This window comes from Sphaerodactylus townsendi, linkage group LG11, assembly GCF_021028975.2.
Source record: "Sphaerodactylus townsendi isolate TG3544 linkage group LG11, MPM_Stown_v2.3, whole genome shotgun sequence".
NCBI classification, from domain to species: Eukaryota; Metazoa; Chordata; class Lepidosauria; order Squamata; family Sphaerodactylidae; genus Sphaerodactylus; species Sphaerodactylus townsendi.
In genome coordinates, this window is record NC_059435.1 from 67,794,705 (window position 1) to 67,807,222 (window position 12,518).

The 12,518-nt window shown below is 44.2% G+C and overlaps 1 protein-coding gene across 1 annotated transcript in view; it reads left to right on the forward strand.

The window, feature by feature from the left end:
* The first annotated feature begins 5,471 nt into the window (after nt 1-5,471).
* LMBR1 (limb development membrane protein 1) overlaps nt 5,472-12,518 on the forward strand; it is a 63,544-nt gene continuing 56,497 nt past the window's right edge. Inside the window, exon 1 of the mRNA XM_048511261.1 lies at nt 5,472-5,821. Within this exon, the coding sequence (XP_048367218.1) occupies nt 5,759-5,821 (63 nt within the window). The 5' untranslated portion in view covers nt 5,472-5,758. The remainder of the gene's footprint in view (nt 5,822-12,518) is intronic.

Genomic DNA, 12,518 nt, shown 5'->3' on the forward strand with positions numbered 1-12,518 from the left:
TTATCTTGAGTTCATCAGATTCCTGAAAGCTTAGTAGGGTCAGCACTGATAGCACTTGGATGAGAGACCACCAGGGAAGTCCAGGGTTGCTATGCAAAGGCAGACAACGGAGAACCATCTTTTGCCAATCTACAATCCTACAAATACTTTCCTGGCAATAAGTGCCATTGACTACCCCTGAATAGGATCCCGAGTAGACCTGCTTAAAGTTGCTGTCTTACTCTGGCCGTTTCCGCACGGCGTCGACAGGGGTTGGGTCGGCGCATCCCACGCCGACCCAACCCCCCTGGGACCATTCGCACGAACAGTCCCAGAAACAGCTGGGACGACGGCGCCGCGGAGTGCCATCGCCTGCCAACGCCTGTTGCCTGCGCGACTGCTCCAGCGTCGCAGGGCAGGGGGCGTGTCCCCAGGCCTCGGCAACATGCCGGATGGCCGGAGACAAGGTAAGTGCAGGGGGAGGGGGGAGGGGGCCTTGGAGCCGCTGCCGTTCGCACGGCAGCGGCTCCAAGCTGCCGTTTTCTGAAAACCTCGCTCCAGCGTCGCAGGGCAGGGGGGCGTGTCCCCAGGCCTCGGTGACGCGCCGGATGGCCGGAGACAAGGTAAGTGCAGGGGGAGGGGGCCTTGGAGCCGCTGCCGTTCGCACGGCAGCAGCTCCAAGCCGCCATTTTCTGAAAACCTCGCTCCCCGAGCGAGGCCGGAAAACGGTGGCTTCGCGCCGGTTGGGTGGCGCGAGGGCAGCGCGGCTGCAAAGCAGCTGCGCTCCCTGTGTGAATGGCTCCCTGGGGACGGTGTTTTTGCAGTCCCCAGGCCGCCATTAACCGCCCGTGCGGAAGGGGTCTCTGTTTAAGATGCAAGCTTTGGCACACAACTCTACCCCCAGAGGCGCTTATTCAGGTAGGTGTTAATTATGGAAATATATGCAGATATAACAGGAAAGGGGAAAAAAGAAATCTTGGACTGAGATTAAAGCTCATCGATTAACTTGAAATAAAACCAGTGTACAAATTCAGCCCTCCACGAACTTAAAGCGTTAGATTCAATAACTAGGAAAGTAAAGTGAATCAAAATGAACACTTCCCGGAATTGCTCAGGCTGAAAAATCCATATTCCCACATTAAAAACATGTCAAGAAATACCCCAGCCTCATAAATTATTTGGTCAAATGTTTTCCACTGATTTGCCCAGTAATTCACAGTGACTACATTTCCTAAGATCACTCTCCTTTGCACTTTCAAAAGGATGTCATAATAGATTTATATCATAATAGATTTCTGTTGCTAACATTACTGATGCAGAACAGAAGACAAGCTACGAAACAGAAATCCAGATTAGCCTTGAAAATCACATCATTTTGGAAAACATGCTACAAACTTAGGAGTTAGCTGGTATATCCTGTGCCTACCATGATGGCCATGAGGAATGGGAAATCAGGATTTGGTTCCAGAGAGTGAGCCTGAAAAATGATCACTATTTCACCTTGGTGACCCTTGTAAGGGCAGAAAAGCAGGATACAAATTTTATACAAGCAATATCATCATCATCAACCATCACTGACATAGTAATACCTGGTGATAGCAGGGTCATTGAACAAGAACATGAGAAGGTCACTAAATACCATGATTTGAAAATCAAGATTCAACGACTGTGGCACAAACCAGCTGAGGTAGTCCCAGTAGTAATCGGCACTTTGGGCGCCATTCCAAAAACACTAGGACTGCACTGGAAACACCTTCAGACTGACAAAATCAACACCTGTCAGATTCAAAAGGCAGCCTGCTGGGATCCGCACAAATACTACGCTGATACATTATGCCAATACATTACAACGTCCTAGGCTTCTGGGTGGGACTCGAATTGTAATGAAAGGCAAACAACCAGCTAAAGAACTGGCAGCTGTGATATTAAACAATAATAATAATATTATAATAATTATTTAATAATAGATTACATAATAATAATAAAAGTTGGAAGGCAAGGACATCTACTGGGCAGCCCGAGAGTCTCAGCAGTGAAATAATCACAGTGAAAATTGAAAGGTCTCTGGTTCATCCCAAGGTTTTGGAAAAGCCACTGGACAGCTTTGCTTTCTGTGGCTAATGTTTGTGATAGTGAAGAGGTTTGTGTTGGGCAAGCAGAAGAGAACAACACACTGTATAAACTTATGGGCCTTGATCTCATCAGATCTGGGAAGCTTAGCAGGGTCAGCCCTGGTTAGTGTTCGGCTGGGAGGCTACCAAGGAAGCCTAGGGTCACCACACAGAGCGAGGCAATGGCAAAACGCCTCTGAATGTCTCTTGCGTTGAAAACCCTACAAAATTGCCATAAGTTGGCTGTGACTAGATGGCATTTTCCACCATCACAGGTTTGAAGAACAGGCTAGTACAAAAAGAACGAACCTGCTCAGTTGCCAAGATTGGAAGAGATCAAACTAGCCTCAGCCATCCAGATCAGGGAAAACTGCAAACAGCTGGTACAATTTAATCTACTATTTGTGAAAACTGTTAGATGGAGGAGTATTTTGTCTATAATTTATTATATTATTTTGAGTTATAAAGAAAACAAGAGAACAATTTCAAACTGAAACGGGGAAAAGATGTTAAAAATCTGCATTTGTAAAAGTCTAGCCTTATACCATGGAAAAGCTCGATAGATTAAGAAAATTACTTTATTACAGGAATTTGGTATCCAAGTACATTAATATCATACCAATGCTTGTCAAAAATATTCTCAAGTTAAAACATATTTTCTTAATCTTTAGTTGGTATATATTGGGATGCTGAAATTATGGGGGAAATTGTGTTAACTGAAATGAGAACTAATTATAAACTTCAGTTAGACCCTGTGAATATAAGTCTCAATCCATTAAAGAGATCAATTCAGTTTGTGCAGTGTACCATGATTTGGACTCTTTTGACAGCTGCAAGAATTTTAATAGCTAAATATTGGTGTCATGCTAATTTACCCACCATTTCAGAACTGCAAATTAAATCTTAGAAAATGGCCAATTGGTTTATTCACGAAATAACAGGAAACATAAAGAGTCATTTTGGCAAGCACAGTGTCCATTTATTAATTTTATGAATGTCTGATACAATGGTGATATTGATTATATGATGTTCATACTTGACGTAATTGGTGTTAATTATATTGTACTGCATCTTTTGCCTGCTTTAATAATAAAACTGAAGTTGAGTGGTATAAGAACTTGGGAGAGTTCCTCCACTTGTATTTGTATGCACCATCAGTCTCACGCAGAGAAACTGCTGAACAACCCTAATAATTTTATTATCTCAGTCATGTCATACATATATGGGGCATTAAATCAGTGCAGTGCGGATCATCCCATTTATCTGATTAATCCAGGCTCCAAAGGATAGATATTGCTGCAGAAAGTGATTCCCACCATGATCCAAAGCAACCAAATACCAAATATTCTCCCATCTATTGGTTTTTACAAATAGTAGATTAAATTGTACCAGCTGTTTTCAGTTTTCCCTGATCTGGATGGCTGAGGCTAACTTGATCTCTTCCAATCTTGGCAACTAGTAGAGATCATGGAATACCCATCATCTAACTGATCTGATTTCAGTAACTTTGGAACAAGACTACCTGTATGACAACGGTAGCCACTGACACATCTTTAATGAGATCCCATGAACGTTTTGAAGGGCTACCTTTCCGTAGTCTTTTATAAGCTGGATTCAAGACTTGTTCACCAAGCTCCCATGTGATTGCTAATGGCAGGTATCACAACAGCTACTGACATCTCTTGCCAACCACCCCCGTCTCAAATCTATTTGAGCTCTATTTGTAAAAGAATTCATCCTTCAGAGCTTAAATACACCCATGAATGTGCAATTATTACTATTTTTTATTCAATTTAATAACCCGCCCACCCCCTAAGGGCAATGGTTAGAATTCCTCATTCTGTCCAATTGTGAACATATAAGGTAGGATGAGAAACAGAATCTTTTGACATCTTCTTGTTTTCATAGATCCAAGCTGATTATACACTGGCTTTGTGCTCCACAGTGAGCATATAGTTCCTGTGGGGCAGAGATTCTTCTACTGATGCCGTTAGAGTTGCATTGCTGGAAATGACAGGGGCGTGGCCAGGCATTCCAGGGGTGGGGCATTCCTGGGTGGGGCTGTGGCAAGGATGAAGGTCCCCTTTGCCCCGCCTCTAGATTCAAATAATGACTGTTTAAAAAAGCAATATACTGTATGGTAGTGTATTATTTCTTTTTTATATAATCCTATTGATTGATTTTAAATAATAACATAAGTAAGGAGAGAAACCAAAAACTGTTTACAATTGTTAACATATTACAAACATATCTAATTGTCTATCCCTGTCAACCCCCCCCCCACTAAAACATCCTATATGGCCTCCCTCCTTCCCATATTTCCCTCCCTCCCTACTTTCTACTTCCCCTTCAGATTCCTATAACTACTTTATCTATTCCACTTGAAAGAAAACTAACAGAGGGAGAGATCCAAAATCCTTAATCTAAAAGAGTAGTTTAAACTCCTCTCTTTCCAATATACAGTTCAAGGGGAAAAAAGAAAAAGAAAAATCTTTACCTATAATACTTTTCCAACCTTTATACTAATGAACAACAAAAAAAAGGAAATAGTATATATTGTATTATTTCATACAGTTCATACACACATGGGGGGGGGGGTGCCATGGGGGACAGGAGGCCCTGGGGGGCGATTGTACATCCCCCACTTGACGAGATTTGTTGTACCCAGGGACAGAGATTACCCCTTTGTCCCTAGTGGAGTTAATCATTAATAACCGGTTCTCCAAACTGAGAAAATTTTAGTAACCGGTTCTACCGAATAGGTGTGAATAGGCTGCATCCCACCTCTGCCTTAACCCCTAGAGAATTATTTACACCTGCTGTGGTTTTTCTCTCTTGGAGCTGTTACCCACCATTCGAACATCACTAGCAGAACACATACAGAGGTGCCATTCTTATTAAATACATCCCTCCTTGTTGCCAGCTCTAGCTTGGGCATCTCCTAAAGATTTGGGGGTGCTGATTGAGGAGGGCGGGGTGGAGTCTGGAGTCTTGGGGATGTCCAGTCGCTGAATCTGCTGTTTCTTCTTCCAGGGAAACTGATCTCTGTAGATCAATTGTAGCTCTATAAATCAAGGAGAACTCCAGGTGCCGCCTGGATATTGGCAACCCCATCACCCTGCCCTCTGCGCTCCACCCCAGCAGCCTTATTGCAGCCCGCCTCTTTGAGAACCATACCTGGACAGCGCACCGTAACCACGCCTTCTTCCCTCCCGGGCCCGCCTCCTAAGCTCACGCTTTACTGGCTGCGAACTGTTGAGGTCGAGCACCGGATGGCCACGCCCCCATACTTTAACCCCGCCTCCTTAGAGGCTCTGTGGTCCGGGAGAGGCTCTCTCCATGGCGCGGTGAAACATCGCCTTCTGCGCACGCGCCGCGTCTCCCCCCCGCCCCCATCACCGCGCGAAGGGCCTACCGAGAGGCAAGGCCTGGCGGGCCCGCCCCCTTAACCACAGGGCGGTGTGACAGAACCGGAGCGAGGGCGGCGTCAGGGCGGGCGCTGCTGTTGTTATTGCCGTCAGCAGGCGGCCCCTCCGCGCTGCCCTCCTTTCTTTTCCTGCCAGGAGGGTCGGTGCCCCCGGCCATGGTCCCCCGCCCGCCGTCTGGGAGGCAGGTGGAAGTGGCGCGGCCGCCATTGCCTGAGGGGGCTGCGAGGCGGCTGCGGGAGGATGGACGCTGACGAGGTGACCCTCCGCGAGCAGAGCTTCCACAGCCAAGTGCGGGAGTACACGGTGCGTAGCCGCCTCCCCTGCCGTCCCCCACCCCCGGGGGGTCGCCTCCTCAACTCTCCTCCTTTGGCCACCTCTGCCATGTCGACCCTGCTCGCTTTGGCTCCTCCAGCCCCGCTCAGGCTGCCCGCCCTCAGATCGGCGGCCCTCCTCCTGCCCGGAGCGCCAGGACGGAGCGGGTACTCGCTTCACACCTGCTTCAAAGCTTGGGAAGTGGCGCGCTGCCTCAGGAAATGGGCGCCCCCCTTCTCCCCATGCATGTTTACTCGAAAGGAAGCCCGGGGGCGACTTGGACTTACTCCCGCGTAGCTAGCTGTGCACACGAACGGCGGCCTTGCGCGGTGAAAGGCAAAAAAAAAAAAAAGCAGCACAAACGGACAACCCCCGTTTGCCAAAAAACGTGCCAACCCTTGTTGGGATCTGTGTTCAAGTTGTTCAGCCTCCAAGGATTGCAGTCTCGTGCGCATCTCCCTGAGAGTGAGCGCCCATCTCTCAATGGACCTGCACAGAATTGTTCTGTAAATAAGAATAAATCCAGACACTTCAGGGCCTGAGTTTTAGTTTTCCCTGTTATTTATTTCAGTTCGCAGAGGACACATAAGTTTAATAGGAAATAAGAATAGGGTTTAGTGCCATTTGACTGTTAATGACGATTAACCACCAATGTCCCTTTTACTTGAGGGCTGGCCTTGATCTTTAGAGTGGGAGATTTGCTTCCTACTCCCATTATGTCACTCACTGTGGTTGTTTGTTTGCTGTGATGATGATTTAAACAGTGCCTTAGAATTAGACAAGAAAAGAAGATACCTAAGGTGATGATTTATAAAGCTTGCAGGGAGGCTGAACTAGACTCTTAAAATGGGGAAAACCCTGTTTCTGCTGCCCTTCTGTTTAAAGTAGGAAAGGATGCACGTAGTAAAACACGATGTGGGCAAAAAATGCTTAACATCCATATTGTCTGGCAACACTTGAGAAATGAAATGGCATTAAATTTCCTGTTCTTCTCAAGTACATGGTTTGATGCTGGCTACTGGGGTATGGCCCATATAATGTGTTGGGCTGACTAAGGTATTTTTGCACAGCAAAGCTTCCCCTCATATGTGAAATGCCATGAGAAGACCGTGCATAGTGTGTGAAAAGCTTTAGCATGATGGTTCTCCAACCCTGGTTTGTGTCATTTCCAGTTGACTTTGGTAGCTTTCTGTACCAAAACAAAGTTTGAAGAAGAATGTGCTGTCATGTTACAGCTGACTGATGGTGGCACCACCTATGGGGCATTCTAAACAAGAGACAAGCTGAGATAGTTTGCCAATGCCTTCCTCTGCGCAGTACCTTGTCTTACTTAGTGGGTTCCCATCCAAGTACCAACCATGGTTGACCCTTCTTAACTTCCAAGCTCTGACCAGCTTTTCAGAAAGCTGGGCTATTAGGGCTGCTTAAAAATGCACTGTTGAGTTGCCACCAACTTATGGCAACACCACCCACCAGGCAAATTGTGAGCAGGGCGGAGCAAGGGGGAACTGCGTCTGGGGCATGCATGTGCCCCACACCCTGGCCACATCCCTGCACAGGTGCGCGCCTGGGACGTTACACCCCACATCCCGCTGGCGCTATGCCACTGCTTGTAAGCGAGGTGTGTTGCCATTTTGCAGCCTTTATGGAACAACTTTATGTTTCTACAGCATGTCGACCTTGCCTTTAGTAGCATGTAACTTGTTCAAAAAGATTTCATAAGAGTTTTTTTCACTATTTTACAATAATTCCAATTTTTCTCTTGGGAAAATTTAAAAAAGGCAAAACTTCTTTCCACTTTTTCTGGGCCTTCACATCTCTAACATTAGCTAATTCCTGGTTTAAATTTAGGATGCAAGCTAACTTTTCTGTCATCCTAATGTCTACTCAAAAAACAATATACCTACTATCACTAACCCCTTCATAGATAATTGTGTGCTGTTCTTATACAGAGAATAGTGCACAGAGGAGTACTTGACAGTGTTGTGTACAACAGATCCTGTTGCTTTTCACACCTTCCTGTCTCATCCAGCAGGAGAAGGCACAGTGCTTATATACCATTTGCAGTTCTCTGTTCTGATAGGGTAGCTGCCAAACTTAACAGTAGGTTATATGCCTAGCTTATTCATATCCCCCACTGTAATTGTATCTGCACATCAATGTGACATTTGAGGGCTCTCTGTTCAGTTCCCCTTCTGTGTGACACTTCGTATTACTGCCCCATTCTGTATTACTGCCCCATTCTGTATTACTGCCCCATGCTCATGTCATTCTGCTTCTTGTCTTCAGTTTTACATTCTTCATTGTCATTCCCATTGCTTTGTGCGGGGTGATCAGACACATAGAATATTGTGCAGCTCTATGTCCCTGCATTTAAAACCTTTTCTGATTTTTTGTAGTTGGGTGCAGTAGTTTAGAGCAGGTGCGCTCTAATTTGGAGAACCGGGTTTGATTCCCCGCTCTGCCACTTGAGCTGTGGAGGCTTATCTGGGGAACCAGATTGGCTTGTGCACTCCAACACATGCCAGCTGGGTGACCTTGGGCTAGTCACAGTTCTTTGGAGCTCTCTCAGCCCCAGCCACCTCACAGGGTGTGTGTTGTGCTGGGGGGCGGATATAAATCCAAACTCCTCCTCCTCCTCTTCTTCATTCACATTTTCCCCATATTATAGTGTCTCAAAGGGAATGTGTACATCTTTCCAGAAATTGGTGTGTGCACACTTGACACATGTCTGGAGTTCATGCAGATCCCCCATGGAGTGATGTGCCAGTTTTCTCTTTGTATGGTATGTTGTATTTTGTATCTGAAGACCTGCTGAACTCATACGCAATAATTAAATTGCATATTTCCCTTTCTGTAGTCTGCTGGCCCCCTTCAATACAATTCTACACTTTTTGCTTCTTTTTGGTCAGTGGTTGTATTATGTATATTGGGATACTTACTGCCACTTTATCAATCCTTTAGGTAAGTATGGTAGTCTGTTGCTTTTTTCTTTCTTAAACATGTTTGATCTACTATCCAAGCTAAATGTGACCCGAATCAGAACGATGAAGTGTTTTCCCCACAGTACTCCATAACCTCAATTTTATAGCATTTTGGGAGATTATAACTGCTCTGCCAGAGGTGAATGATTTCTCTATCAGAAACAGATTAGGTAACGTTTCATTCAGAATTTGGTGGTTGTCTTACTCCAACCATTGTCCCAACATTAATCTTTCATTCATTTTATTCATGCAGTGTAGTTCAGTGGATAAAATCAGCGTTCTGGGAAGCTTTTGGTCATCTGGTCGTGCTTCTTTGACTTGTTATGTTGTCTTTGGAACCATCCTGGTGTCTATGGCATGAGACGCCCTGATCATTTATTTCATACTTCATGGGAAAGAGGCGGACCAGATGATCTTCTGCCTGTTTGGTGTTGTAATTGTAATAGCTTTTCTTGTTTTGCTTGTCTGTCTGACGTTTGTTTCATTGTGTTAAGTTGCAAACACAGAGGGTTTGTTCTCAACTTTTTGGCTCTTTCTGTTATTTTGTTAAATGAAACTTTATCTTGACTTCCTGCAGCATAGCAGCTAGTATACTGCCTTGTATAAGACCCAGTTTCCATGTTTGTAACCCCTCAAAAGAAACCCTTGAATAACAAGCGTTCTTAATTTTTCAATCAGTCCCTGCTCCACAGTCTCTTTGTATCCCACTGTCTCAGAGCCAAGTGTGAACTTCAGTGTTTTGACTAGGCATAGTTCTAGTATGCAGAAAAGCAAACAGTAGCTCCACAAGGGAAAGGAGATCTTTGCCAAAGCATAACATTTAGCACTTGTAGTCATATATAAGTTGCGCTTGCTTCCCATTAACCTAGCCATCTTCTGTCCTGCACAGCCAATACAAAGAGCTGCTGGGTGGTGTAGAAGCTGGTGCTATGATCCAGGATCTGCCCTGGGACCTACTATCTGTTGGTTTCAAGCTGCTGAGTTCTTGTCTCATGAAGGGACTGAAGGAGGGTTTATGTGAGGATTTGAATTTGGAGATTGCGTGGTTTTTGGCACTTAGTCATTCATTCCAGTTATCCTGCCACCCCCACCCCCACCCCCACCACGCCAGCCCCTCCATGTTTAATTCACTTCAGGAAATAAAGAGGGCAGGGCAGGAAGGGTGCTCAGAACATTTCACTGAGCTCAGTCCTCACTATAAGCAAATGATTAGTTTCAGGGGAAAGGGAGCAAAGGAAGCAAGCCACCTGCCCACCCTCCTCTTCAGCAATTCCTGACAAATAAATTCTAATTTATTAGACTCTGCCTTCAAATGTGGAAAATATGAGTATATAATGACCACCCTTACTGGCTTTTGTTTGTGACAATTTGTTAGTAGGACTGCCTAACTGTGGTATAGCAACACTGTCTCCCTTTTGAGGCTTTGTCGCTTTTTCTATAATAAGCCATTGTCTTTCTTGCACGCAGTGATGTAAATCTCTGCACTTGGGTAGGCAAAATAATTCTGCGTTATCTTGATAACTGAACTAATTATGCCAAGTGAACTCTAGGTATTTATAGCAATGTGGGGGAGGGGGCAGAAAGGGGAAGAAATAAATAACTGGGAAATTCCATTTCATTGTACAATCCTGTGATATTATGGAGCTCTGGGGTAAGAGGAGCAGTTTCTGCTTATCTAATTTTGAAAAGAGCTGTTAAGAAGCATCCCAGATGAGGAGGGAAATTAGGGCTTTAGGATGCATTGCATGAAGCATGCATTTCCCAGTTTCGGTCCTTCCCTCCCCCAGCACCCCATGCTAATCAGGAGAGAACAAGTAAAGTTGTTGCACTTCCGTGTTGCGTAGCTTGAATTCTCATCTTGTCTTGAACTTCAGCAGTCAGAGCAATTGTGCTAGAACACTGAATTCTCCTTTGCGCCTTAATGGCCTTGGTGAGAATAGCTGGAATGAATTAGAACTGGAGGAAGTGCCCACTGATTCCTTGTTCTGGATAACAAGAGTAAAATGAATGGAGTACAGTGTACTTTTTAGTGATATTAGAATGTGGGAGATGCATAGTCTGTATATGGGTATATTTAATCAGGAAGCACTTTTTAATTTTTCCATGAGCTTCAAGGTTGTTAGAATCTTTAATAACTTTGTACTAGGGAAAGGGAGAGCAAAGGGGTTTCCCTCTCCAGTATAAGACACAATTCACAACCCCCCATCCGATGTTAATTTCACGATCTGAAGAGAAACCAGAGTATGTTAATTTCTTTGAAAAATAAATTCCAAGAAACTCTTTCTTGGAAAAAGAAGAGTTTGGATTTATATCCCGCTTTTCTCAGCCCTAAGGCTTCTCAAACCAGCTTACACACTCTTTCCTTTCTGCACAACAAACACCTTGTGAGTAGGTGGGACTGAGAGAGTTTTGAGAGAACTGTGACCCAAAGTCACCCATCAGGTTTCATGTGTAGGAGTGGAGAATCAAACCCAGTTCTCTAGATTGGAGTCCGCCGCTCTTAATCACTACACCACACTTGTTAATTTTATGAAACACTAAATCTTTAGAAAATATTTTTTTGGTGGGAAAATAAAGCAATAGCACATTTTCTGTCCCTACCTTGTCTGTATGTAGCTTCATTTCTCTGTTACTAATAGTCATGGAACCGTCTAGTTTGTAAGAGTGACAAGGATAAGCAATTAGTATGTTGGAAATGTTGTTTGTCTCCTACCCTTTTCCCAAGGAGCTTAGGATGCATAAGTCTGGAGTATCATCCCCTCCATTCAGTGCAGTGTGGGAGATTGTTCTATGATCAGCTCCAAGATTTATATCAGAGTGGACATTTGTACTTGGAAACTCTGGTTCAACTCCATAACTGCTATACTGATTCATCTTCTTAGATAATAAGAGTCAAAAGACTAGATTAATGCATTTTAGGGGTAAAACCTGCTTTGGAATAGATATAATCTACCTGAGGTTATGTTTTGCTGATAAAACAATTATTTGTAGTTAATTTTTCCTGTTTTATCATTTCCCCATTAGAGCTGCTAATAAGAAGCATTGGCAATGCTGGCTCCAACACATTTGTCGTGTCTAATAAATTTCACACCAAAAGTATGAAAAATCAATGCGTTGGGATAAATATTGATGAGTTACAACTCTTGATCGTTATGCCAGCTGAGATGGATGGCTTGGTGCAGTTTTGTACCTGAGGAAAGTGTTATGAATGGCTTACTCTGTGAAGGCTTTAATTTGTTTGATGTTGACCTTCATTCAGAGGTGGCACTGTATGTTTAGATAGAGAATACGTATTTTTTTTCCTTTAGAGCATGAAAGTGTACATAAAATGAAGTATCAACAGTAAAAAATGTAAGCAAGGATTATGTTTCCAGTTCTTGCAGTACAATTTGGGGGGCAGTCATAGCATTTCTCCTTTCTGTCTCTATTGAGATATTAAATTTTAATAGGGGCATAAAGAATTATTTGTAAATACCTTGTGAAAGCTGCCACTCTGCAGTCCGGAGCAGTAGTTGAGGCTGTCGCTTCTCTAAGATGCCTTCCGTGGTGTTCCAGGCGCAAATGACGAAGAGTAACTTATGGTGGGTGTGCTGGGTTCATATGTTGTCCTTTCCAGAACTTCTCAGCTCTTGTTATGACAGGGAATCACGGGGATGATCTCACAGTTGCAGATTACAGCTTTCTGCAGTTGGTTTACATGTGCA